Source organism: Mastomys coucha, unplaced genomic scaffold (genome assembly GCF_008632895.1).
Source record: "Mastomys coucha isolate ucsf_1 unplaced genomic scaffold, UCSF_Mcou_1 pScaffold7, whole genome shotgun sequence".
Classification (NCBI taxonomy): domain Eukaryota; kingdom Metazoa; phylum Chordata; class Mammalia; order Rodentia; family Muridae; genus Mastomys; species Mastomys coucha.
The window spans coordinates 72,511,358-72,536,311 of NW_022196913.1; the positions used below are offsets into that span (position 1 = coordinate 72,511,358).

General features: G+C 38.6%; 1 protein-coding gene across 2 annotated transcripts in view; it reads left to right on the forward strand.

Annotated features, from left to right (window-relative positions):
• The window catches only part of Cpq (carboxypeptidase Q), a 466,114-nt gene that overhangs the window by 193,366 nt on the left and 247,794 nt on the right, over positions 1–24,954 (forward strand). For both annotated transcript variants that reach the window (XM_031358720.1, XM_031358719.1), the window contains exon 4: positions 12,744–12,951. In XM_031358720.1, the coding sequence (XP_031214580.1) occupies positions 12,744–12,951 (208 nt within the window). The remainder of the gene's footprint in view (positions 1–12,743; positions 12,952–24,954) is intronic.

Here is a 24,954-nt window from a genome sequence, read left to right on the forward strand (position 1 = left end):
ACTATGGAGCAGAGACTGAAGGAAGGGTAAGCCAGCCTAAATATAGCTATCTCCTGAGAGGCTCTGATTGTCTTTTTTTTAAATCTAATAAAGTATTGTCATTTTACTAAAAATTTCTTTATTGCATATTATTTGGGTGTTTTATGATTAAAGACGTTCATCATTAATACATTTATTTAACACAAAGATATCCTCAAACACCTCTAAAACTTAAAGTGTGATGTCAAGTCACTTGGCTACAGTATAACATAGGGAGGGCTGTGGAGAAAGGGCGTCTCCAAGGCTTCTCAGGTGGTTACCAAAGGCTTACAGGAACAAAATGCTCAACCACCTGGGCAGAATGCTTGGAGTATCCACACTGGAGAAGGAAAAAACACCTTCTCTTAAGTAAGAAGGCCATGTGTATTGGGGAATAGAGTGGGACTTGTAGGGGGTGGCAGGTGACAAGAAAAGAACAAAACCATGACCATCTTTCAAAAGATTTTCTACAACACAGCTTTGGACTTTTTCTGGTAGGGAGAGTGAGTGGAGATCTCTATGCAGGCTGGATAGAAATATTAAGACTAGCATTATCTTAATAGACTAAACTTGTATGCCACAAACTATATTCCTGTCTTACTCTTTCTTAAAAGAGGACAAATCAATATTTCACAAACCCATTTCTCTATGAGGTGGAAGAAACATGTGGAAAACTTTGCACAGCCAATGGGGCTTAGGAAACTCCTAGCAGAGCAAACTTCTTAACTCTGTGTCTTAGCACCTAAGAGAGACAAATATATATGTGAATCCCACGAGTAGAGAAATGGGGCCAGGCTTAAACATGCATCTCTCTCTATGTTAAAAGCATTCTTAGATGTAGAGCTTAAGATATGGATCATATTTGTTGCTAACCACCCCAAGCCCCATAGCTCCTCTCCTCTATGAAATAGATTTAGGAATCTGAATTATTTCTGCCTTTTTATTTTTCTACCCTGTTCATCTGAAACACAGAAGTTAGGAGTAAAAGGTAGCCCCTCCTCTCCTGGGCTAGCCTTTTGTTCCTAACTCATGGGGAGGTTGACTGTTGTTTTTCTCTTCATAAAATTATATGGTAAAAACTGTTATCCTTTTGTATAGTTAATATCAGTATAAGAGTCTTAAATGAATTTACTTTTACTATTGCTTTTTTATTTTTTATTTTATAAATTAATTTAAATTTTACACTCCATATTCCATTCCCTGTCCCCCCAATCCACCCTCTGACCTCCCACTGCTCTATATCCCAAACCTCCCAACTCCCCTGTCGCCACGTGGATGCACCCACCGGCAGTCCCTACTTCACCTGACCTCTAAACTCCCTGGAGCCTCCAGTCTCTTGAGTGTTAGGTACATCATTTCTGAATGAACACAGACCTGGAAGTCCTCTAGTGTACATGTGTTGGTGGCCTCATATCACCTGGTGTATGCTGTTTGGTGGTCCAGTGTTTGAGAGATCTCGGGGGTCCAGATTAATTGAGACTGCTGGTCCTCCTACAGGATCACCCTTCTCCTCAGCTTCTTTCAGCCTTCCCTAATTCAACAACAGGGGTCAGCTGCTTCTGTCCATTGGTTGGGTGCAAATGTCTGCACCTGACTCTTTAAGCTGCTTCTTGTGTTTCTCAGAGGGCAGTCATGATAGGTCCCTTTTTGTGAGTGCTCCATAGCCTCAGTAATAGTGTCAGGCCTTAGGACCTCTTCTTGAGCTGGATCCCACTTGAGTCTGTCTCTGGACCTTCTTTTCCTCAGCCTCCTCTCCATTTCCACCACTGTAATTCTTTTAGATAGGAACAATTATGGGTGATGTGACTGTGGGATGGCAACCCCATCCCACACTTGATGCCCTGACTTCCTGCTGGAGGTGGGCTCTATAAATTCCCTCTCCCTACTGTCAGGCATTTCATCTAAGGTCCCTCCCTTTGATTCCTGAGAATCTCTTACCTCTCATATCTTTGGTGCATTCTGGAGGGTCCCCCTAACCTCCTATTTCCTGAGGTTGCCTGTTTCCATTTTTTTCTGCTGGCCTTCAGGGCTTTAGTCCTTTTTCCTCACACAATACCAGATCAGGTTCCCCTCTCTCCCCACCTCCCATCCCACTCCATCCCTCCTGCCCTCTTTCCTTCCCAGGTCCCTCCCTCCCTTCCCACTTGTGATTGCTTTCTTTTCTCTCTCAAGTGGGACTGAGGCATCACTTGGACATGGCAGCTCATTGACCTTTTTGAGATCTGTAAACTGTATCTTGGGTATTCTATATTTTTTCCCTAATATCCACTTATTAGTGAGTACATACCATGCATGTAGTTTTGGGTCTGACTTACCTCACTCAGGATGATATTTTCTAGTTCCATCCATTTGCCTGAAAAGCTCAGGATGTCCTCGTTCTTAATAGTTGAGTAGTTTTCCACTGTGTAAATGAACCAGTTTCTGTATCCATTCTTCTGTCATGAGACATCTAGGTTGTTTCCAGCTTCTGTCCATCACAAATGAGGCCGCAATAAACATAGTGGAACATGTCCCCCTGTGGCATGGTGTTGCATCTGTTTTGGGTACATTCACAAGAGTGGTATAGCTGGGTCTTCAGGTAGATCTATTTCCAATTTTCTGAGGAAACTCCAGATTGATTTCCAGAGTGGTTGTACCAGCAATGGAGGAGTGTTCCTCTTTCTCCACATCCTCTCCTATATCTGTTGTCACCTGAGGTTTGAATCATAGCCATTCTGATTGGTGTAAGGTCATTTTGATTTGCATTTCTCTGATCATTAAGGACTTTGAACATTTCTTTAGGTGCTTCTCAGCTTCTCTTCAGTTGTGAAGTCTCGATTTAGTTCTATACCCCGTTTTTTGATTGGGTTGTTTATTTTTTGGTGATTACTTTCTTGAGTTCTTTATATATTTTAGATATTAGTCCTCTATTGGATGTGGGGTCAGTGAAGATTTTTTTCCCCAATCTGTAGGGTGTCGATTTATCTTATTGACTGTGTCCTTTGCCTTATAGAACCTTTTCAGTTTCATGAGGTCCCATTTATCAATTTTTGATCTTAGAGCATGAGCCATTGGATTTCTATTTAGGAAAATTTCCCCTGTGCCAAGGAGTTCAAGGCTCTTTCCCACTTTTTCTTCTAGTAGATTCAGTGTATCTGGTTTTATGTTGAGGTCCTTGATCCACTTGGACTTGAGCTTTGTGCAAGGTGACAAATATGGGTCTATTTTCATTCTTCTACATACATACAGCCAGTTAGACCAGCACAATTTATTGAAGATGCTTTCTTTTCTACATTGTATATTTTGGCATCTTTGTCAAAGATCAAATGACTATAAGTGTGTGGTTTTATTTCTGGGTCTTCAATTCTATTCCACTGATGTGTCTGTCTCTGTACCAATACCATGCAGTTTTTACCACTATTGCTCTATAGTAAAGCTTGAGATTCACCCAGCTATTCTTTTATTGTTAAGAATTGTTTTTGTTATTCTGGGTTTTTTGCCTTTCCACATGAATTTGAGAATTGGTATTTCCACATCTTTGAATAATTGTGTTGTGATTTTGATGGGGATTGTATTGACTCTGTAGATTGCCTTTGGTAGGATGGCCATTTTTAGTATGTTAATTCTGCCAATCCATGAGCATGGGAGATCTCTCCATTTCCTGAGATCATCTTTGATTTCTTTCTTGAGAGACTTGAAGTTATTACCATACAGGTTTTTCACATGTTTGGTTAGAGTTACCCCAAGATATTTTATATTATTTGTGGCTATTGTAAAGGGAGTTGTTTCCCTAATTTCTTTCTCAGCCTTTTTATCATTTGTATAAAAGAAGGCTATTGATTTATTTGAGTTAATTTTATATCCAGCCACTTTTCTGAAGTTGTTTATCAGCTGGAGAAGTTCTCTGGTAGAATTGTTTTGGGTTGCTTATGTATACTGTCATATCAGCCACAAAGAGTGATATCTTTATTTCTTCTTTGCCAATTTTGTATCCCCTTGATCTCTTTGTGTTGTCTTATTGTTCTAGCTAGTACTTCAAATGCTATATTGAATAGCTATGGGGAGAGTGCACATCCTTGTCTTGTCCTCTACTTCACTGGGATTGCTTCAAGTATGTCTCCATTTAATTTGATATTAGCTATTGGTTTGGAGTAAATTGTTTTTATTATGTTTAAGTATGGGCTTTGAATTCCTGATATCTCCAATACTTTTAATATGAAGCGGTGTTGTATTTTGTCAAATGCTTTTTCTGCATCTAAGGAGATGATCATATGAGTTTTTCTTTGAATTTGTTTATATAGTGGATTATGTTAATAGATTTTCATATATTATACCAATCTTGCATACTTGGGATGACGCCTACTTGGTTGTGGTGAGTGATGGTTTTGATGTGTTCTTGGATTCGGTTTGGAAGAATTTTATTGAGTATTTTTGCTTTGGTATTCATAAGGGAAATTGGTCTGAAGTTCTCTTTTTTGGTTGGGTCTTTGTGTGGTTTAGGTATCTGATTAATTGTGGCTTCTTAGAACAAGTTAGGTAGTGTTCCTTCTGTTTCTATTTTATGGAATAGTTTCTGGAAAATTGGTGTCACGTCTTCTTTGAAGGTCTTGTAGAATTCTGCACTAAAATCCATCTGGCCCTGGGCTTTTTTTGGTTGGGAGGTTTTTAATGACTTCTATTTCCTTGTGTGATATGGGTCAGTTTAGATAGTTTACCTGCTCTTGATTTAACTTTGGTATATGGTATCTGTCTAGAAAATCATCCATTTCACCTAGATTTTCCAGTTTTGTTGAGTATAGACTTTTATAGTAGGATCTGATGATTTTTTGAATTTCTTCCATTTCTATTGTTATGTCTCCCTTGTCATTTCTGATTTTGTTAATTTGGATACTGATTCTCAGCCCTTTAGTTAGTTTGGCTAGGGGGTTATCTGACTTGTTGATTCTCTTAACTAACCAGCTTTTGGTTTTGTTGATTCTTTGTATTGTTTTCTTTGTTTCTATTTTGTTGTTTTCGGCCCTGAGTTTGACAATTTCCTTCCAATTCTCTTTGGTGAGTTAAGTTGTTAGTGTAAGATCTCTCTTGTTCCTTTACCAGGGCACTTAGTGCTGTGAACTTTCCTCTTAGCACTGCTTTCATTGTGTCCCATAAGTTTGGTATGATGTGTCAACATTTTCATTAAATTCCAGGAAGTCTTTAATTTCTTTCTTTCTTCCCTGACCAAGTTGTCATTGTGTAGAGAATTGTTCAGTTTCCATGTGTATATGGGCTTTCTGTAGTTTTTGCTATTATTGAAGACCAGCCTTAGTCCATGGTGATCTGATAGGATGCATGGTATTATTTCAATCTTCTTGTATCAGTTGAGGGTTGGTTTGTGACCAATTATATGGTTGATTTTGGAGAAGGTATCATGAGGTGCTGAGAAGAAGGTGTATTCTTTTGTTTTAGGGTAAAATGTTCTGTAGATATCTATTATGTCCATTTGATTCATATCCTCTCTTAGTTTCACTATACCTCTATTTAGTTTCTGTTTCAATGACCTGCCCATTGGTGAGAGTGGGATGTTGAAGTCTCCCACTATTATTGTGTGGGGTTCAATGTATGTTTTGGGTTTTAATAAAGTTTGTTTTATGAATTTGGGTGCTCTTGCATTTGGGGCATACATGTTCAGAATTGTTACTTTCTCTTGGTAGATTCTCCCCTTGTTGAATTTGAAGTGTCCTTCTTCATCACGCTTGATAACATTTGGTTGAAAGTCTATTTTATTGAATATTAGGATGGCAACCCACTCTTGTTTCCTGGCATCATTTACTTGGAAGACCTTTTCCATCCTTTTATTCTGAAACCTGGTTGTCTTTGTTATTGTGGTGTGTTTCTTGTATGCAGCAAAATGCTGGATCTTGTTTGTATATCCAGTCTGTTAGCTTATGTCTTTTTTATAGATGATTTGAGTCCATTAATAATGAGAGATATTAAAGAGAGATGACTGTTGGTTCCTGTTATGTTTGGTTTTGTGGTGGCTTTATGTGCTTGTCGCTCTCTGCTTTTGACTTTGTTGTGAGATGCTTAATATCCTGTCCTTTCTTTGGTGCAGGTATCTTTCTTGTGTTAGAATTTTCCTTCTATGATCCTCTGTAGGGCTGGGTTGGTAGATAGATAATGTTTTATTTTGGTTTTGTCCTGGAATATTTTAGTTTCTCCATCTATGTTGATTGAGTTTTGCTGGGTATAGCAACCTAGGCTGGCATTTGTGTTTTTTTAGAGTCTGCATGACCTCTGACCAGGCTTTTTTGGCTTTCATATTCTCTGTTGAGAAGTCTGGTGTAATTCTGATAGATCTACCTTTGTATATTATTTGGCCTTTTTCCCTTGCAGCTTTTAATATTCTTTCTTTGCTCTGTACATATAGTGTTTTGAAAATTATGTGACAAGAAGATTTTCTTTTCTGATCCCATTTATTTGGTGTTCTATAGGCTTCTTGTACCTTTCTATCCATCTCTTTCTTTTGGTTGGGGAAGTTTTCTTCTATGATTTTGTTGAAGACATTTTCAGTTCCTTTGAGCTGGGAATCTTTGTTCTTGTCTATCCCGATTATTCTTATATTTGGTCCTTTCATTGTGTCCTGAATTTCCTGGATGCTTTGGGTTAAGAGGTTTGTTTGCTTTGAATTTTCTTTGACAGTTGTGTCAATCTCTTCTACCTTATCTTCCATCATATCTACACCTGAGATTCTCTCTTCTATCTCTTGTATTCTGTTGGTAATAGTTACATCTGTAATTCCTGACCTCTTTCCTAGGTTTTCCATTTCTAGGTGTGCTTCCATTTGTGTTTCTTTATTGTTTCCACTTACACTTTTAGGGCTGGATCACTTTATTCAATTCTGCCATCTGTTTACCTGTGTTTTCCTGTATTTCTTTCAGAGAGTTATTGATAGCCTCCTTAAAGGACTCTATTATCTTCATGAGATAGGATTTTATGTCAGCTTCCTGATTTTCAGGTGTATTGTATTCAGAGCCTGCTGTGGCAGGAGAACTGGGTTCTGATGATGCCCACATATTTAGTCTTCTGTTGCTTATGGTCTTGTGCTTGCCTTTTTCCATCTAGTTATCTCTGCTGTTTGCTGGTCTGGGTGACTCTGTCTGGAGTCTGCCTCTTTTGTCCCTGGGTTGTTTCAGGTCTCCGAGTAGGCCTGAGGCCTTGGCTGTATCAGACCACCTGTTGGTGCCTCTCAACTTGGGGCACTTCACAGGGACAGAGAAGCTGCTGATTTTTTGCCCTGGCTGCAGTAGATTTCCTGGGAGGCCTTCAGACAACTGCTCTGAGTGAAGCGGGTCCTCAACTGCTTTGAGTGCAGCAGGTCTCCTATTGATCAGGATATAGAGTCTTCAAGGGAGTAGATGAATTAGGGGTCTACCCCAGCAGTAAGGATCAGGAAGAAAGAGTGGAAGGGCAGGAAGGGTAGTGGTATTTGGTAGGGTGGGAGTTTGGTGTGTGATGGGTCCAGAGTCCACCAGACTCCCTGGAACATTTTAGGGACTTGGGATGTGTGTGTGTGTGTGTGTGTGTGTGTGTGTGTGTGGCTGTTCTTACCAACTGCTCTGAGTGCAGCTCGTCCTCTAGGATAGATCAGGATATGGAGTCTTCACAGGAGCAGAGCAACTAGGGGTCTGCTCCAACATCAAGGCCTGGGCAGAAGGGGTGGAAGGGATGCAAGGTGAGTGGTATATGGGAGGGTGGGAGTGTGGTGTGTGATGGGTCCAGAGTCCACCAGGCTCCCAGCAACAGCTTAGGGACTCAGTGAGGGGGAGTGTGTGTGTGTGTGTTTGTGTGTGTGTTCTTACTAATTGCTCTGAGTGCAGCGGGTCCTCAACTGCTCTGAGTACAGTGGGTTCTCTAGGATGGATCAGGATATGGAGTCTTCACGGGAGCAGACCATCTAGGGGTCTGGCCCAGAAGCAAGGACTGGGCTGAAGAGATACTTTTACTATTGTTAATGACAGTTTAGAAGTCTGAAAAAAAAATATCTTTAAGGTGCTATATTTAAAAAAAAATACAATGAAGTCAATTGTAATTGTTTCAAGAGTTATTTTCAAATTTTATTTATTTATTTATTTATTTATTTATTTATTTATTTATTTAAATCTCCAGATTTTACTCCTTTCCCAGTCCACCCTCCAACTCTTCCACATCCCATACCTCCTCCCTGCCTCCGTGTCTCCATGAGGATGTACCCACCTTCCAGGCCCACCCTACCAGACCTCTAAACTCCCTAGGGCCTCCAGTCTCTTGAGGGTTAGGTGCATCTTTTCTGACTAAACCCAGACCTGGCAGTCCTCTGCTGTATATGTGTTAGAGGCCTCATATCAGCTGGTATATGCTGACTGGTTGGTGTGCCAGTATCTGAGAGATCTCAGAGTCATTCCAGTTTAATTGAGACTGCTGGTCATCCTACAGGGTTTCCCTGCTCCTCAGCTTCTTCCAGCTTTCCCCTAATTCAACCACAGGGGTCAGCAGCTTCTGTCCATTGGTTGGGTGCAAATATCTGCATCTGACTCATTCAGCTGTTTGTTGTGTCTTTCGGAGGACAGTCATGATAGGTCCTTTTTTGTGAGTGCTCCACAGCCTCAGTAATAGTGTCAGGTCTTGAGGCCTTACCTTGAGCTGGATCCCACGTTGGACCGGTTGCTGGACCTGCTTTTCTTCAGGCTCTTCTCCATTTCCATCCCTGAAGTTCTTTCAGACAGGAACAATTATGGGTCAGGATTTTGACTGTGGAATGTCAACCCCATCCCTCACTTGATGCCTTCCTTGTCTTTCTGCTGGAGGTGGGCTCTACAGTTCCCATCTCCCCAATGTAGGGCATTTCATCTAAGGTCCCTTTCTTTGAGTCTTGAGAGTCTCTCACCTCCCAGGTCTCTGTTTACATTCTGGAGGGTTCCCCCAACCTCCTCTCACCAAGGTTGCATGTTTCCATTCTTTTTGCTGGCCCTCAGGGATTTCAGCCCTTTTTCCCCACCCAATACCCAATCCAATACCCGATCGTGTTCCCCTCTATGCCCCCATCCCCTTTCAAGCTTTTCTACTAAATAGAGAAAGTATTTTTAATAACATCTCTAATAAAGAAATATTTAAAAGTTCAGATACAAGAGGCTGCAGCTTCAACAGCTCTGTCTGTAAGCCATTCTAAAGGCCACATCCTTTCTTCAGAAACAGTCCTGAGCTCCAATCACTTTGAGTGTATTTAGCCAATGTGTTATTTGCACTTGTAAAACTCAGCACATTCCTCCTGAAGACACTGTCCTCTTGTTGCATGCTTTCCATCTCAGCAGGTGACTGATCTCCCAAACTGTTGTGAGTCTTGCAGACTTCAAAATCCTCAGCAACATTAAGAGCCTGGTATCTTTAGAAAAGAACTAGTCAGAGGTGACTAGCTTTAAAGGCATTAGAGGTATGTGTGGCAATCAGGTAGGAAATTTCAAACTTACTTGCTTAGACATTGCCTGTATTTTATGTAGATAAATGGGACATATTCAGCTCTGTTCAAATTATGTCACTTTTGTAGGATGCACAATAATTTTAATGAGATTTGAGAACCTAATTACAGCTCTCAGGTTCACTTTTTACATGCTCATTTTGTTTTGTGTGTACTATCACATGGCTTATAAAGTGGGAATACAGATATACAATTTTCCAATACAAAGAATACCAAGGTTCTCTTATTTAAAGTCTGGAACTTGTGTCTTGATTTTTATAAATGGATGTTTTATTTGAATATAATCCAAAAGTTATGAAATCTTCCTTCAACTTGTGTAGTGCAGTCATTTTGATATTTTCACAGGCTTGTACAATCACTATCACCGATGTTAGAACATTTGCATTACCACCCCAAAGAAACTGCATACCCACTTGCATTCACTCACATTGCCTTCTTGTCTACCATTCATAAACAAACTACATGTTACTTTCTATCTACAAAGATACATCTGCTCTGAACATGTTATATAAGTAGCATCTTATAACATGTGTTCTTAATTTGAACACAGCTGAATATGTCCTATTTATCTACATAGAATATAGGCAATGTCTAAGCAAGTAAGTTTGAAATTTCCTACCTGATTGCCACACATACCTCTAATGCCTTTAAAGCTAGTCACCTCTGACTAGTTCTTTTCTAAAGATACCAGGCTCTTAATGTTGCTGAGGATTTTGAAGTCTGCAAGACTCACAGCAGTCTGGGAGCTCAGTCACCTGCTGAGATGGAAAACATGCAACAAGAAGACAGATATGTGTCTTCAGGAGGAATGTGCTGAGTTTTACAGGTGCAAAAAGCACATTGGCTAAATACATTCAGGGTGATTGGAGCTCAGGACCGTTTCTGTTCTCACTTAGGATAATATTTCCAAACTTCATCTCTGCTGCAACATGTACTGAAACACCATTTTAAATGGTTGAATAGTATTCCACAGTATGGATATACCATATTTTGTTTACCCATCAATATTAGTTTATGGATATTAGGCTCATTTATACCTTTTGACTGTTAAGAATAATGCTACTATATGCTGTATGAGAAAGTCTATTTTCAATAAAATTAAAGTCCAGATTATGATTAAAATCTAAAAGAATAAATCCTGCTGTTATATATCATACACACACACATATACACACACATACATATGTATAGGATCATATGATATATTAGTGGTTTTCTTTGGCACAAAAGAGCTGGCAAAAGCAACTTCAGGGAAGAGTCAGAGAAGGCATGATGGAACTCATGGAGACAAGAGCTTGTAGGAGGAAGTTCCTCACTTGTCTGCAAGATCAGGACACAGAGAGACTGGCTTTGTACTTACATGGGTATCGCCTTCAAGGACCAACTATGGTGATCTGCTCTGCTGTATAGGAACAGCCCCGAAGTTTCCACAATCTCCTGAGATAGCAGCACACACTTGGGCCCAAGTGTTCAAATGCACAGGCAGTGGTGGCTACTTCTCAGATGCTAAGTACATGTCTAAGTTTTGAGGAACTATAACTTGTTTTCCAAAACAGATTTCCATTTCCATTCCTGTCAGCTGTGAGTATTTCATTTTCCCTACATCTTCTCCAGGCCTTGTGTCTATCTGTCCTCTTTTTCAAAGCTACTTTAGTGAGTGTGAAGTAACATTTCCTCACAGATAAATGGTTGTGATTTGCATTTCTCTGTAAAGAGAATGTGTAGAAATTTGTCATGTTCTTATTACTCTTTGCTCTATCTTCTTTGAAGAATTATCTATTGATTCTCGGTCTTCCATGGGATTTTATTTTCATTATTGAGTTGTTGGAATGTCCTGTATGTATTTAACACTGTACACTTTGGATGTTAGCATCTTGATCTTAACCAATTTTCTGGGTCATACAGAATTTCAGTCACCATGATAAACACCTGAGATAAAGAATTTAAAACAGAGCAGAGTTATTTTTGCTCCTGGTTTTATGGTTTCCATCCATGGTTGATTGTAACCATTTTGATGTGGTAAAGATAAGGCAGACTATCAGGATGAAAGGATATGACAAGGGCTTTCACTTCATGGCATCTGTGACACAGAGAATTTTTGTAGTAAAGAGCTTACTCCTCTTTTATGAGGGATGCCCAATTTTGTGTGATATCATTTGCATTCATATCTTCTCCTTTAGTTACTCTTTTTTGGAAATGTGATCAGTCACACTCACACTCAGAAATCGTCTTTACTAACATTTTAGACAGCTCTCCAAGCAAGTTGAAAATTAAGACATATTGTCATAGATGCTAGGGTGATGGCTCAGGGATCAAAATGTTTTGCATAAGAATATGAGGACCAGAGCTTAGATTTCCAGTTCCCATATAAAAGCTGGGTAGACAGGGCAGCCTGCTTCCATATTATCCCAGAACTTCAGGAAACTGAAAGAAAGGATCTCCAGGTGTATGTTAGCTATCAAGACTAGATGAATCAGCAAGTTCTGGGTTCATCAAGAGATCTTGTCTCAGTCAATAAAGCAAGAAACACTAGAGAAAAATACCTACCATCAACTTCTGGCATCCATATGTAAACATACACGCATACATACAGTTGTATACGAACATTCATGTGTGCCCACATATGTGTGGACCCACACATGCAAATATAAATACATACAGATTAACCATCATACATAATTATCTCCTTTACTGTCATAAATATGATAGATTTCCTTTCCCTATGGTAAAATAATCCACATTCTTCATAGCAACATAAATATTTCTTAGTTGTTTTACCATTTTCTGTGCAACTTTCTACCTTATTACAAGGTTTGTATATTCTGTCTTTTGTGTTCGGAAGAGAAAAAGAGAGGCTAAGTGCCAGTAAGTAACTACAGACCTGAGAGAATCTGAACCAGTTTCTTGCTGCGCATGTAGAATTTGTCTATATCTCCAGTGGGATTCAGAGGCTCACTTAACTTCTGTACATGTGTTCACTTTTTAGTTATGACAGCATTGCCACTCTCTGTAAGAGATTATATCAACTTTTCACACTAAGATTATCCAAATTATAAAAATACTATGTAATTTTTAAATGACATAATTTTTAAATTTAATTTCATACAGTTTTATTAAAACTAAAACATATTCATTTAAAAGTCAAATGTTCCTACTCTGAATATGAAAAAAATCAATGAAAGTTAGGGTCAATATATAAGGGTTTTGAATCAGTTTTCACATTTAAGTTAATCTGGTGGTTTTTCTTCTCAAGTCCTCACACAGGTGTTCAGAAATATCAAGATGGTGTGCCCAAGATTCCAACAGCCTGTATCACAGTAGAAGATGCAGAAATGATGTCCCGAATGGCTTCTCGTGGGGACAAAATCATCATTCATCTGGAAATGGGAGCAAAGACCTATCCAGATACTGATTCCTTCAACACTGTCGCAGAGATCACTGGGAGCAAGTATCCAGAGGAAGTGAGTGAAGCAGAGGCTGTGCCTTCTTGCATAGGGCATCCCAGTCAGGTGGCCATTTTTAGAATAGCTACAAAGAGAGACCATGAGCCTGTGGAGATGGTCCTCATAGACTCGTTAAGGCCTGAATATCATTAAAATGTTTACCACACTAAATAAGGAAAGACAAATTCAAGGTCAGAAGAGAACCCATAGTGTGGAGGTTCAATTTGAACAGCAGAGAAAGTTGCATATATTTCCTTTAGAATGAGAATTCATGCCAACGAATGACACTGTGCTGTGTTAATTTTAGGAATATTAAAAAAAAAAAACATTTCAAAGGACAATAGTATAGAATCCAGTTCCTTCTTTATAAAGCAAAGAGACTAGCCAATATAGAAACCCACTTTTCTAGGTCTGCACATAGGCACAAAGTGGCTGGGAAAGTACCTAAGCTCAGGGAAATACCAAAACCAAGTTTTAGTCCACAGTTCAAGTGCAGAGATCAGATTTCATGTATATTTTAAATGATCTTAGTAGCAAATATCAACTAGCCAAGGGTAAATAATGGGCTATTTACTTCCTGGGAATTAGAGAACTTGTCTGCAAGAAATGAGTGTGTTGGTGATCTTTATAAAGACATAAATCACTAGCAGAATTACTTCGAGGAGTAAATGAGATAGTATCCACAAGATAGCTTGCATATGTTGGGCACATCATAGGTATTTACTGGAATCACATGTATTTAATATGATACAAAATATGCAACAGTGTTTTATAGACATTCTGGTATTAATCTTAGTAGCAACTATAACTCTGAAAACACAACTAAGTTATTCAGAATGTTAGATTTATATTTTGGGGACAATGCCAGTGAAGTGAAGGAAATGGTGAGCAGTTATGCCTGGTGAAGTGAGACTACTACACAGGGCATTGTTACCCATAGGGTCATGACAAAAGCAAGATCTCACCAGCCACAATGAGTCAGTTACCACTGAGAAACTGACTTGAAAGGTTGAGAAAAAAAGGAAATCCATCTTCTTGTCCTTTTGGGAAACTGATCACAGCAGAACAACTAAGAGCTTGAGTCCCAAGTAAGAGTAACCAGGACCTCACAGTATAATCTTCACTGAGGTTATATTAGAAGCTTTCTGGGTGAGGCAGCAGAATCTGAACTTCAGCATGGGTGGCTGGTAGTGCATGATGGGATCTTTTTTTTTGTAGAAGCCATGGTGTATCAGTGTCTGAGGCTGAGGCGTTAGGTAGAGTTGTTGAGATCCTGAGGCTCAGATAGTTAGGGCTCTGCCAGATCCCAGGAATTCATGTGCATTTTCTACCTGGGACAGTTGGAGTCTGTTTATGTAAGCAACACATTATCAATTTAAGTGTGTAACTGAATGTGCCCTGAAAACATCTTCAGTAACCATTACTACAATCATGGAAGAGACTGTTTTCATCATACAAAGGCTCCCTTGGGTCTCTTTGTAGTTCACTTCTTTCTCTATCTTCTTTCCCACTGGCAAGCAATGATCTGCTTCCAGTTATGGGGAATGAAGGAAGTCCTCAGTAGTGAAGTACTAAGTAAATGTGACATAGTCATACCTCAGACCTATGAGAAAACCCCTTCCCTACCTGATGATGCTCAAGGGAAATGCCAAAGCCTTCCTTTCATCCTTGTGAGGATGTTGATAGTGTGTGCAGAAAATGTCTACCATATCTTTCTTCTCTTGGATAGATATTTATGACCTTCTTTCTTACAGAGATTGTTTCTACTAAGATTAGCTAACTTATTTCCTTAATCTAGCTATACACCATAAAAAGACTTCCTCCTTATTTATATGTATATAAGAAACCCACCTCCTTGTTTAGCTGTATGCAAGAACCCCACTTCCCTGTTCAAGTCTATATAGTAATCATGGGGAGCTTCCATATCCTCTATCAGAAAAACAAATGTATCTGACCCCAGCTTTTCTGCATGTCTGTGGGTCTGTCTTTTCTTCATTTCCTTACCACCCCAGTCAGATCCATCTTTGGAACCATGCTGAATATGACATCTAACTGTGATTTTATATCTTCTAGAATTCCACATGTAATATAATCATACAATCTGCCAGGCTTCTCTAAACTCAACACAATACTTTTAGAATTTACTCATTTTTCAATTGTTTCTTCTCTTATGTCACCAAATAGTACTTATTTGGATTTATTACAATATTCTTATCTACTCAGCAGTTGGTGGATATGTACTGATTTCTAGGTTCTGACTATTGTGAATAAACTCTCTGTGAATATTCTTGACCTTTCTGTAGACTGATGTTTTCATTTCATTGCCTAGTAGTCCAGTTTTAAATAAATATATTGGACTCTATTAAGATGGTCCACTCTCTATATTCACCTTTTCCAGATAGGTAGATAAGTGTTTTCAGGAATCTCAGGGCTGAGACTGGGAAGGTGCCTCACTGGGTTAAAGTGTGTGCCTGACAACCTGAGTTCAGATCCCCAGAACACATAGAACAAGGCAGATGAAGGTGTATGTATTTGTAATTTCAGCACTTCTAAGGTGAGATAGGAAGCAGAGACATGGAATCTAGTTTGCCAAGAAGCTAGCCTAGAGTAGAAAGCACAATAGCCCAGACAAGAGAAACCCTGCCCGCCTCAGCAAGGTGGCAGCCCAGAAGTCATCCTCTGACCTCCACATATCTATATGTATATGCATATGCACATGCATATACATATATATATGTGTGTGTATGTGTGTGTGTGTTCTTGAGATTAAAGATAAAATATTCATGTCTACATAGCACTTCCTAGAGTTGGTCATAAATATCTTATTATGAAGATGTACAAAACAGGTTAACAAGTTCTCCAACAAAGAAGTAACTGCATAACTTCAATAAAAAAATACACATTCCTTATTTTTCTTTATTAGACTTTAGTCTTTATGACTATATTTAGGGAAGAATGTTCCTTGTAACTTGCTCAGTACCACTGTGAAGGTAATAGCAAGCATTTCATTCTCCATTCGATTGGTTAAATTTGTCAATGAGCCTAAGTAGACCAGAACATTTTATCCGTGTCTTCCAGAAAGCTTTCTCTGGTAACGCTCCCATAATCCCAGTGTGCTGTACCACTGTCATGATGCCAGTTTTCACTGAAGCTTGCAAGCACCTAAAATTAACACTATACTTTATTTATTTTCTTTTACTTTTTCTCTAATACCTATCCTGAGGCTGGTTACACAGTAGCTTTTCAACCCATATTTATTTTCATTAAAATTATGAGAGTAAGTAAAGAAAGAAATGGTTATGAAGATTTTCTTAATTTTCATATAAAATATAGAAAATATCTTGTCCTTTAAGAACAAGATTGTGATTCTCTTGCTTTAGGTATACTCAGTAGTGTGCAGGGTATACTTGAATGTGGCTCAGTATGTTAAAGCCTGGACACAACAGCTCCAAATCCCTCATTTCTTGCCTCAGTTTTGTTTTTTTTTTTTTATGTCTGTGGAAGGAGCTATATTCACCTATCAGCATAGGTACAAGGCTTTACCCTGTTTTTCTTTTTGTTAAAAAGTATTTTAAGTTTTATGGATATGTTGTGTCTCTATTCAGGTATGTGACCATGTGGGTGGGTACCTTTGAAGGCAAAAAGAGGGTGTCTGATACCCTGGAGCTGGAGTTAGTAGGCAGTTGAGAGCTTCCCAATGCACATGCTGAGAATCAAACTCAGGTGCTGCACAAAACATTATACACTCTTACCCATTGATGCTGCATTCCAATTCCTCCTCTCTATCAATGATTTAAGGATAGTCGTAACATTATATTCAAGCGACATTCAACATATTTTAACTATGTTCCCATAGCCTCTTCCCACCTTTCCTTCACACTTTAAATGGTCTCTTCTAGACCCTTGCCGGTTTCTTTCCTAATTCCTCTTCTAGCCTCTACCTCCTCCTTTTCTTTTCAGTGAAGTACCAAGATACTTGTGATAGTAATGTTCACAAACATGGTGTTTGCTTACTTTTAGGCACATCTCTCCTACTCCTTATTAGACAAAAGTTGTGATGATGCTAAATGTTACAGGGAGTAATCAGAGGTGGCTGAAATGCAGATGCTGAGAAATAGAGAGAATATTTGAGGAAGGTCTGGTGGGAGGCAGTCCTAAGGAAAAGGACATGAACAGAAAATAGAATATAGAGGGAAGAAAAGGTTGGAATCAGTAATGAGACCTACAAATCTCTGTTCCTTTGTAACCTGGTGAAATTCTGTTCCCCTAAATTCTGGCAAACCTTTCTAAAATCATTCCACCATGTTTCATTCTTGTTGGTGCTGATGGTGACACAAAGATTAATTTTGATGGTTTAGGTTGCTAAATTATTGCTGGTATATTCTTGCTGCATTCTGGCATAGCACATTAAAACATAGTTGTGTTAACCTGAGGAAATTATCCTAATACGATAAAGAGTATTTTTGAATACCTTTATTTTTTCTTCAGGTTGGACATGCAGGATGACTCAAGAATAGGCGGCAGGGAAAAGGTAGCCTTGTATTAGCTAATAGGCACTTTTCAGCTATAACACAAACCAGACCCACTACATCTCAACTGTGTGCACAGAACCTTAGTGAAAGTAAGTAGTTTGCATATGAAGAAATTTTCTGTTTTATCCCAAAAGTCATGGATAAACTGTAGTGAATTTCAGCTCTGCCAAAGTGTGTGTGTGTGTGTGTGTGTGTGTGTGTGTGTGTGTGTATGTGTGTATAATTGATGTAACATTAGGATACTTCAGAACTCTATTGCATAATTCATCTGTAAACCTAAGATGGATTACCACAGAATTTTCCAAATGCCAATAATATAAACAGGTTTTATTGAATTTCAGAATGTAAAAAAGCAGAATAGAAGTCTGATACAAATCCTACCGACTGAGGCCTATTTAAGCTAATTGAAGCTCAGGATTCTATCTCTAGTCTTATTTTATAATAAACTGGCATCTTTGTGGTTTTCACAAGTTACTGTATTCAAAAAATCTTGGAGGAGGTACATTTTATTGAGGAGAAAAAAAGCCCTTTGGAAGCTATTAGAGTAGCTTCTGAATATCTTCATTATCAACAAAACATCATGTGCATTGGTCCAATTTTCATTGCTGTGATAAAAGATCTGAGATAACTAATTCATAAGGAAAAAAGGTTGTTTTGAAAGTTTCAAGTGTGCAGACCCATTTCTTTGGCCTCTGCTCGACATGCTAAATGCCAACAATAGGAAGCCTGTGGCAGATCAAAAGCTTACTTCATGATTAGTGCTAATAGGAAGAAGAAAAGAGAGGCTAGGGTCCCAAAGTACCCTTCATGGGCAGGATCCATCACTTTCCCCCAACTGGACTTCTTCCATAATCTAACTCCTAAAGGTTCCACCATAACCCATTATTACCATCCTGGGAACCCTTCTTAGTTACTGAGGAACATTCAAGATCCACACATCAAGGTGTCTAAAAAGCTCTGTCTTGCATAACTATCATGAATCATTCTATTCTCTTGCATGAGAATCAGAGTGAGAATGAGAGTATTATGATTTCTGAACTACAGTAGAAATGTCACTTCAACCCCACTTGATAAAAATGTGTTTGTGTTTGAAAGTTCATTGGAAATCTTTTGTAACTATGAATAGAATTCATATCTGATTAGATACATTAAAGAGGTTGTGGTAATTAAAAGAAACCATAGTGGCAGAAACAGAAAATGAGGACTCATGACTTTCAGATGGCAGAGCTAAACCTCAGAGTTACCCATCCAAAGGGACACGGAGATAGATGCATGATGGGGACACATCTCTAGGTTTGACTTTGCCCATTTCATCTTACCCCTAAGTGATTCCATTCTACCTGGGAATGAATGCCTTAAAGCAAAAATGCAAAGCTAAAGAATGGAAGTTGAATCAGAATCTAGATTGTGCTGTCCTTAGCAAGTCATCACACAGCAAAAATTGTATCTCTCTTCTGCTATGTTCCTCTAGACATCTCTATCCTAGCCACAAAACACTCTAATGTACCTTTTGTATGTGTTATCCCTTGCTCTCTGCCTGGTACACGCATTATGGGAGTTCCCCTAGGTACTTGCCAGTGTCTGGTCCATTTTTTCTGTGTATCTTCCTTCAATCAAGTGAAATGTCACTTGGGAGATTCCTTGGCCTATTGATGTGATGTATGTGGTTGTTTGTTTACACTCTTTTCTATGACTCTCTTCACACCCTTTACTCTCCCCAGTCATCAGGCACATAGTTCTGCAGTGAGATGGCTACACAGATAAACTAAAATAGATCTTAACAGACATATCATTAAAACAATCTTTTTAGGAGTATCTCTTGTTGACTCCTGGGGATGGACCATTTCTTTTGATGCTTGGAGTTTTCCTCGGTCCTCTAAAGTGTGGGAAATGTAATTTTCTTTAAAAGAAATTTAATGTACTCAAGAAAGTTTTCTGATGTTAGAATGAGGAAATGTAAATTGCTTTACATTATTTTGAATTTGGTTTGAATTGCATTGCAGAGTAATAGCACTCACATCAATTTTGATAACACCACAGTGAAGGAAAGTGTTTTATTCTTTTCATTTTATTATAAATAGATTCTGTTTTCATATAGTTTGTTCAACAGAGTGAAAAGAGTCCCAAGGGCAGGCACTAGAGTCAGAGACACACTCATTCACACACTCAGGAGTTCCATGAAAATACTAAGTTGAAAGCTATAATATATTCGCAAAGGACCTGGTTCATACCTGTGTAGACCCCTTGCTTGCTACTTCCATCTTTGTGAGTTCCTATCAGACTTTCTAAGTTGGTTTGGAGGGACTTGTTCTCCTGGGGTTCTCCATCCCCTGTAGCTCTTACATTCTTTCTACCTCCTCTTCTTCATAAATTCATGGGCTCTGAGGGGATGGGTTTAAGGAAACATTCCACTTAGACTCATAATCCTGGCTGTGGGTCTCTGCATCTGTTTTTTGTTTGTTTGTTTGTTCATTTGTTTTGGTTTTTTGTTTTCTTTTTTTCCTCTTCTGCATCTGTTTTTATCAGGTGCTCCAAGAAGCTTCTCTGATTCTGATGATGACTGGATAAGGCACTGATCTATGATTATATCAGAATATCACTAGGAGTCATTTTATTGAGACATAACTTTGTTCTTGTTGTTATTTATTTGTTTTGTTTATTTATTTGTTTTTAGGACAGTAGTGTTTGAGTTTACCCCAAGTCTCTGAGCTATCTTTCTAGTCTCTGGTTCTTGGCTACTGAAAAAGTGTTGGGTATGGGTTTTATCTCATGGAGTGGGCCTTAATTGGTGGGCTATTCCTACAAATTCTGAGCAATCACTGATGTAGCATATCTTTCATGCAGGACAGATTGCAATTCAAAGGTTTTATGATTGGGTTGGTATTACATTTTGGTGTTACGATGGTGTGTATATTTTGGTGGCCTAAGCAATATCTTTCCACACTAAAGGCACTAGAACATAGGGGTGAGTAATCCATGTAGGCATCAGCTCCATGTTCAATGAACTGTGTGGGTGCTATCCTTGACAATGGGGCCCCACTGCCAGTTTTCAGAGAGCAACCAATTGTCTTAACAGTCTGATCCTAGGGGTTTCCATGACTCTGAGGGGATGGGTTTAATGGAAACATTCCATTTAGACTCATAACCCTGGATGTGGGGCTCTGCATCTGTTTTCATCGGCTGCCAGAGGAAGCCTCTCTGATTCTGATGATGACTGGATAAGGAGCTGATCTATGATTATATCAGAATATCCTAGGAGTTATTTTATTGAGACATAACTTTGTTCTTGTTGTTGTTTTGTTATTTGTTTGTTTTAAGAACTGTAGTGTTTGATTTTAGCCTAAGTATCTGAGCTATCTTTTCTAGTCTCTGGTTTAGGAGTTTCCATGGGATCCCTTTGGCCAAAATCAATTGAATGTAATTCTGCCCTTCTATTGAAAGCCTTGTTTGATGATAAGAGATAGCCAGTTAAGACTCCATATTCCCCATTATTAGGAGATATCTTAGTACCACATCCATATATTTTAGGAAGTTTTCACTTCACTAGGTTTCCATATTATCCCTCAAATACAGCCATCTCTCCCCACATTGTTTGTATTTATCTTTTTCTTACTTACTTCCCGGGTTCAAAGAACAATTTAGTTTCTGAAATCCTGTATTATTTAATATATAATGGAGTACTCTAAAGGCTATCAGTAAACTCAAAATGAAAGTACCAGAGATTAAACCCAAATATTTTATTATCTCTAGGACAGAATCAAGTTTCTTACAGTGACTATTGTTGACTTTTTGGCTACAATATTTCTTTCTTGTTAGGTTTCCCTGTCTATTGTTGGATAGTGAGCTATCCTGGACTCTCCCCACTGGTATTGCTCCTTTCTCCAGCCTTATCTCATACTATTTGAGCTCATTTTTACCATAAAAAAATGTGTCCCTGGACAATGAAAAATGTCCCCCAAGGAATAAAAGTCACCTGAGATTGAGAATTCTTGATGTAGAATGAAGTGAAGAAGACCAGGGGTGGTATAAGCCTTTGGGGCTTTTGTTAGTTTGTCTCTGGCTTGGTTTTTCTGTCACAAACAAACTGAATGACTGGAGTTATATGCTAGTTTCTTGACACAAGTTAAAGTATCTGAGAGGAGGGAACATCACTGAAGAAAATGCCTTCAGAAGATCAGGCTATATGTGAGCCTTTGGGGATTTTCTTAATTAGTGATTGATGAGGGCCTAGCACATTATTATTAGTGCAGTCCCTAGGCTGGTGGTCCTGGGTTTTATAAGAAAGCAGACTGAGAAATGGTCCTCTGCATCAGCTCCTACCTTCAGGTTACTGTACTATTTGAGTTCCTCTCCTGGCTTGCTTTGATGATAAACAGCAATAAAAGCCAAGTAACCCTTCTCTCCCTAAGTTGCTTGGTCATGGTGTTTCATTACAGCAATAGTAACCTTAAATAACACAATCATTTAATCTTTTATCTATAAAGAGAAGGACTTTGCTTGAATAGCCAAAGGTCATTGCCAACCCTAAAATATTATTATTTAAAAGCCATATCATAGCTAGGTGGTGGTAGCATGTGCCAGCATTCAGTAGTCAGAGGCAGCATGCATATTTCTGAGTTTAGGCCAGCCTTGTCTACAGAGTGAGTTCCAGGGCAGCCAGAGCTACTCAGAGAAAATCTATCTCAAGCAACACAACACAAAACAAAACAAAACACAAAACATATTATATGCATATATGAGAATTTCAAAATATAAAAATCATAAAAAGGATACTAGAAATAATACTTCATTGCTCTGAAAAACAAACAATACACCTTATAATCTAATGATCCTTCATGCAAATAATTATTATATGTGTTAAAATTGCCATGAAGGACTATAAAATGTGACAAAATATTATAAAGAAATACCTATCAATATATTAAAATTTAAAACATTAAAAATTATTTGGACAGAAGAATTTATGGTAGACACATAGTACATGGCATGTGATGCTGGATAGTAGTGCGACATAATGAGGGGCCCTTCTGAAGTGTTGGAGCATACTGTTTCATAGTGAAGGGATGTTAACATGGTTTTAGTCTGTAATTCAGATATAGTTAGCAGTTCTCCTATTCCAAACATTCTCTCTTTTTGCTAATATTTATTTTGCCTTCATTTAATTTTAATATGTTAGCATCCATTGGGAATCTCTAAGGAGTAGCTCTGCTGTGCTTTCCACTTTATCCGTGGAATATTGTTTTCATAAAGTATCTTAACATCTAACATTAACACTATGTTGAGAAACACTGAGGTAAAGGCACAAGAAGTAATAGTGTGTTATGCTTTTTTTCCTTACTCCTTCGCCCCAATTATTCATTAATTTATCAAAATTATTACATGTCTAGTACATTATAGCAATGGGCTTGCCTAAGAAGCTTGCACAGAGTCTAGTAAACATCATCTTCAAACCCTGGCTCTTGGACTTTGTTTGTAGGCTATGTTGTCTTTCTGAATATAAACATTAACTTATGCTAAGAGAGAGGACAGACTGAGGTAAAGAGCAAAAATGCCGATGGGCTGCCTTAGGAGAAAAAGCCCCATTTGTGCTGTAGGCAGCCTGGAGTCACTGGGCATTTGAAGTGGATCTGCATTTCACAGCATTAAGGCCTGTGTGTACAGTTGAGTTTTAGTCAGCAGGCCTATAGCTAAGAAAATTGAAGCAGTTTTAGGAAAGAGAATGGTCTGGGAAACATTTTAAAGCTAAAATTGGCATGAGTTATTGAAGTTCAGATGCAAAAGAGAAGAAGGAGCTGTGGAGGCCATGTGAGGAGGAGGATCTGTGCACTCATCCCATAGGAGGAGGATCTGTGCACTCATCCCATAGGAGGAGGATCTGTGCACTCATCCCATCATCCCACAGGTTCTTTTTGAGCCCTAGGCTCTGTGCTGGGTAATGTCGTGGGATGACATTGGCTTTTTGAGTGGCATAGTAGAGACTGACACTTAAACAGCATTGATGGGTGGTAAGTATGTTCATGAGCTGTTTGTGTGCTATGAGTGCCATCATTAGTCAGTAAACAGTGCCATGGAGACTTATTTCAGAGACATCATTCTGGCCAACAAGGCTAAGAAAGGCTTTCTGGAGAGAGTAAAACTTAAACATACTAATGCTTCTAGGAATTAGGTTTAGGTGGACAGGATATATTCCAAGAAGAGAAAATAATATATTTGAAAGGACCAAAGAAGGGTGAGATATAATTTCCTGTAATTTCCAAATCCATCTAATAATGAACCTTGCTTTCATGAAGGTATGCTGTTAAATAACCTAGAAAAAAGGAATGGCCTGTTTTGATGTTTTTCTAAATAAATTATTGAGTAGCTGAGCAATGTTTGGAAACTGCTCCAACACTGATGTTGTCAAGATTTTCATTGACAGAATAAACAAAATTCTCATTGAAGGAACTGACCCGGTGACAGACTTATTGCATACATAATTGAGTAGTTATAGACAGTCCCTGAATGCATGCTTCCCCTTTGTCTGAATGTATCACATGGCCTGATGATTTGGAAAACCTTGGAGAGTATAGGAGGTTACTCTGCCTGGGTGGGAATATTTTTTACCAACTTAGACAGCTGTTTAAACTTTCATGAGCAAAGTAATTATTAAAAATTTCATGAACATATTCGTTAGAACATTTGTTCACATCATAACCTTGGGTTGGAAGATTTTGAGGAATGGGGTTAGAAAGATTTATGCTGTCAAATCCATTCTCTCTTTTCTTTCTTGTAAACTTTTTATGACTGAGAACCAGCCAAACTAAATCATGGGAGGAAAAAGACACGTGTGGCAAACATGAGACATTTCATTGTTTATTTTTCAAATTTCTGAAATGTGCTTGTGGCCCTGCATGCCCCTGGGCTAAGCTAAAGAGCAAATGGAAACAGTTCCAGCTGTTTTCAGTAGATTGCCACCCTGGTAGGCAGGGCAGGACAAACCCTGGGGACTACTCATTCCTGTACTGAAGTCATTCTGGTGTGCCAACTGGGACTTGCAAGCAGTAGGATGTACTTGTTCACAGACAGCATACCTTGCCCTGATGATAGAACAATGTGATAAAAACCACAGTTATAGAAGAAGACTAGTACACATTCCTAGGAGCACTTAGCACTGAAAGGTGACATTCTAAACTATTTTCACACATTATCTCTTTAATAAGGAAACTTACTCCCCCTATATAAAAGTCAGAGGAAACAAATCAGCCAGGGATCACAGGGTTTCCCGGCTGGCCAGCAGAGCTGGGGTTTCAGTTTATGTCTGACCTATTCACTAGCCATGTTCTCAGCCATTCTTCACCTAATACTTTTTTTTCTTTATTAGATATTTTCTTTATTTACATGTCATATGATATCCCCTTTCCCAGTTTCCCCTCTGAAAAAAATAAAATAAAATGAAATAAAAATAAAAAACCAAAACCAAAACCAAACAAAACCCCTGTTCCCTCCCCCA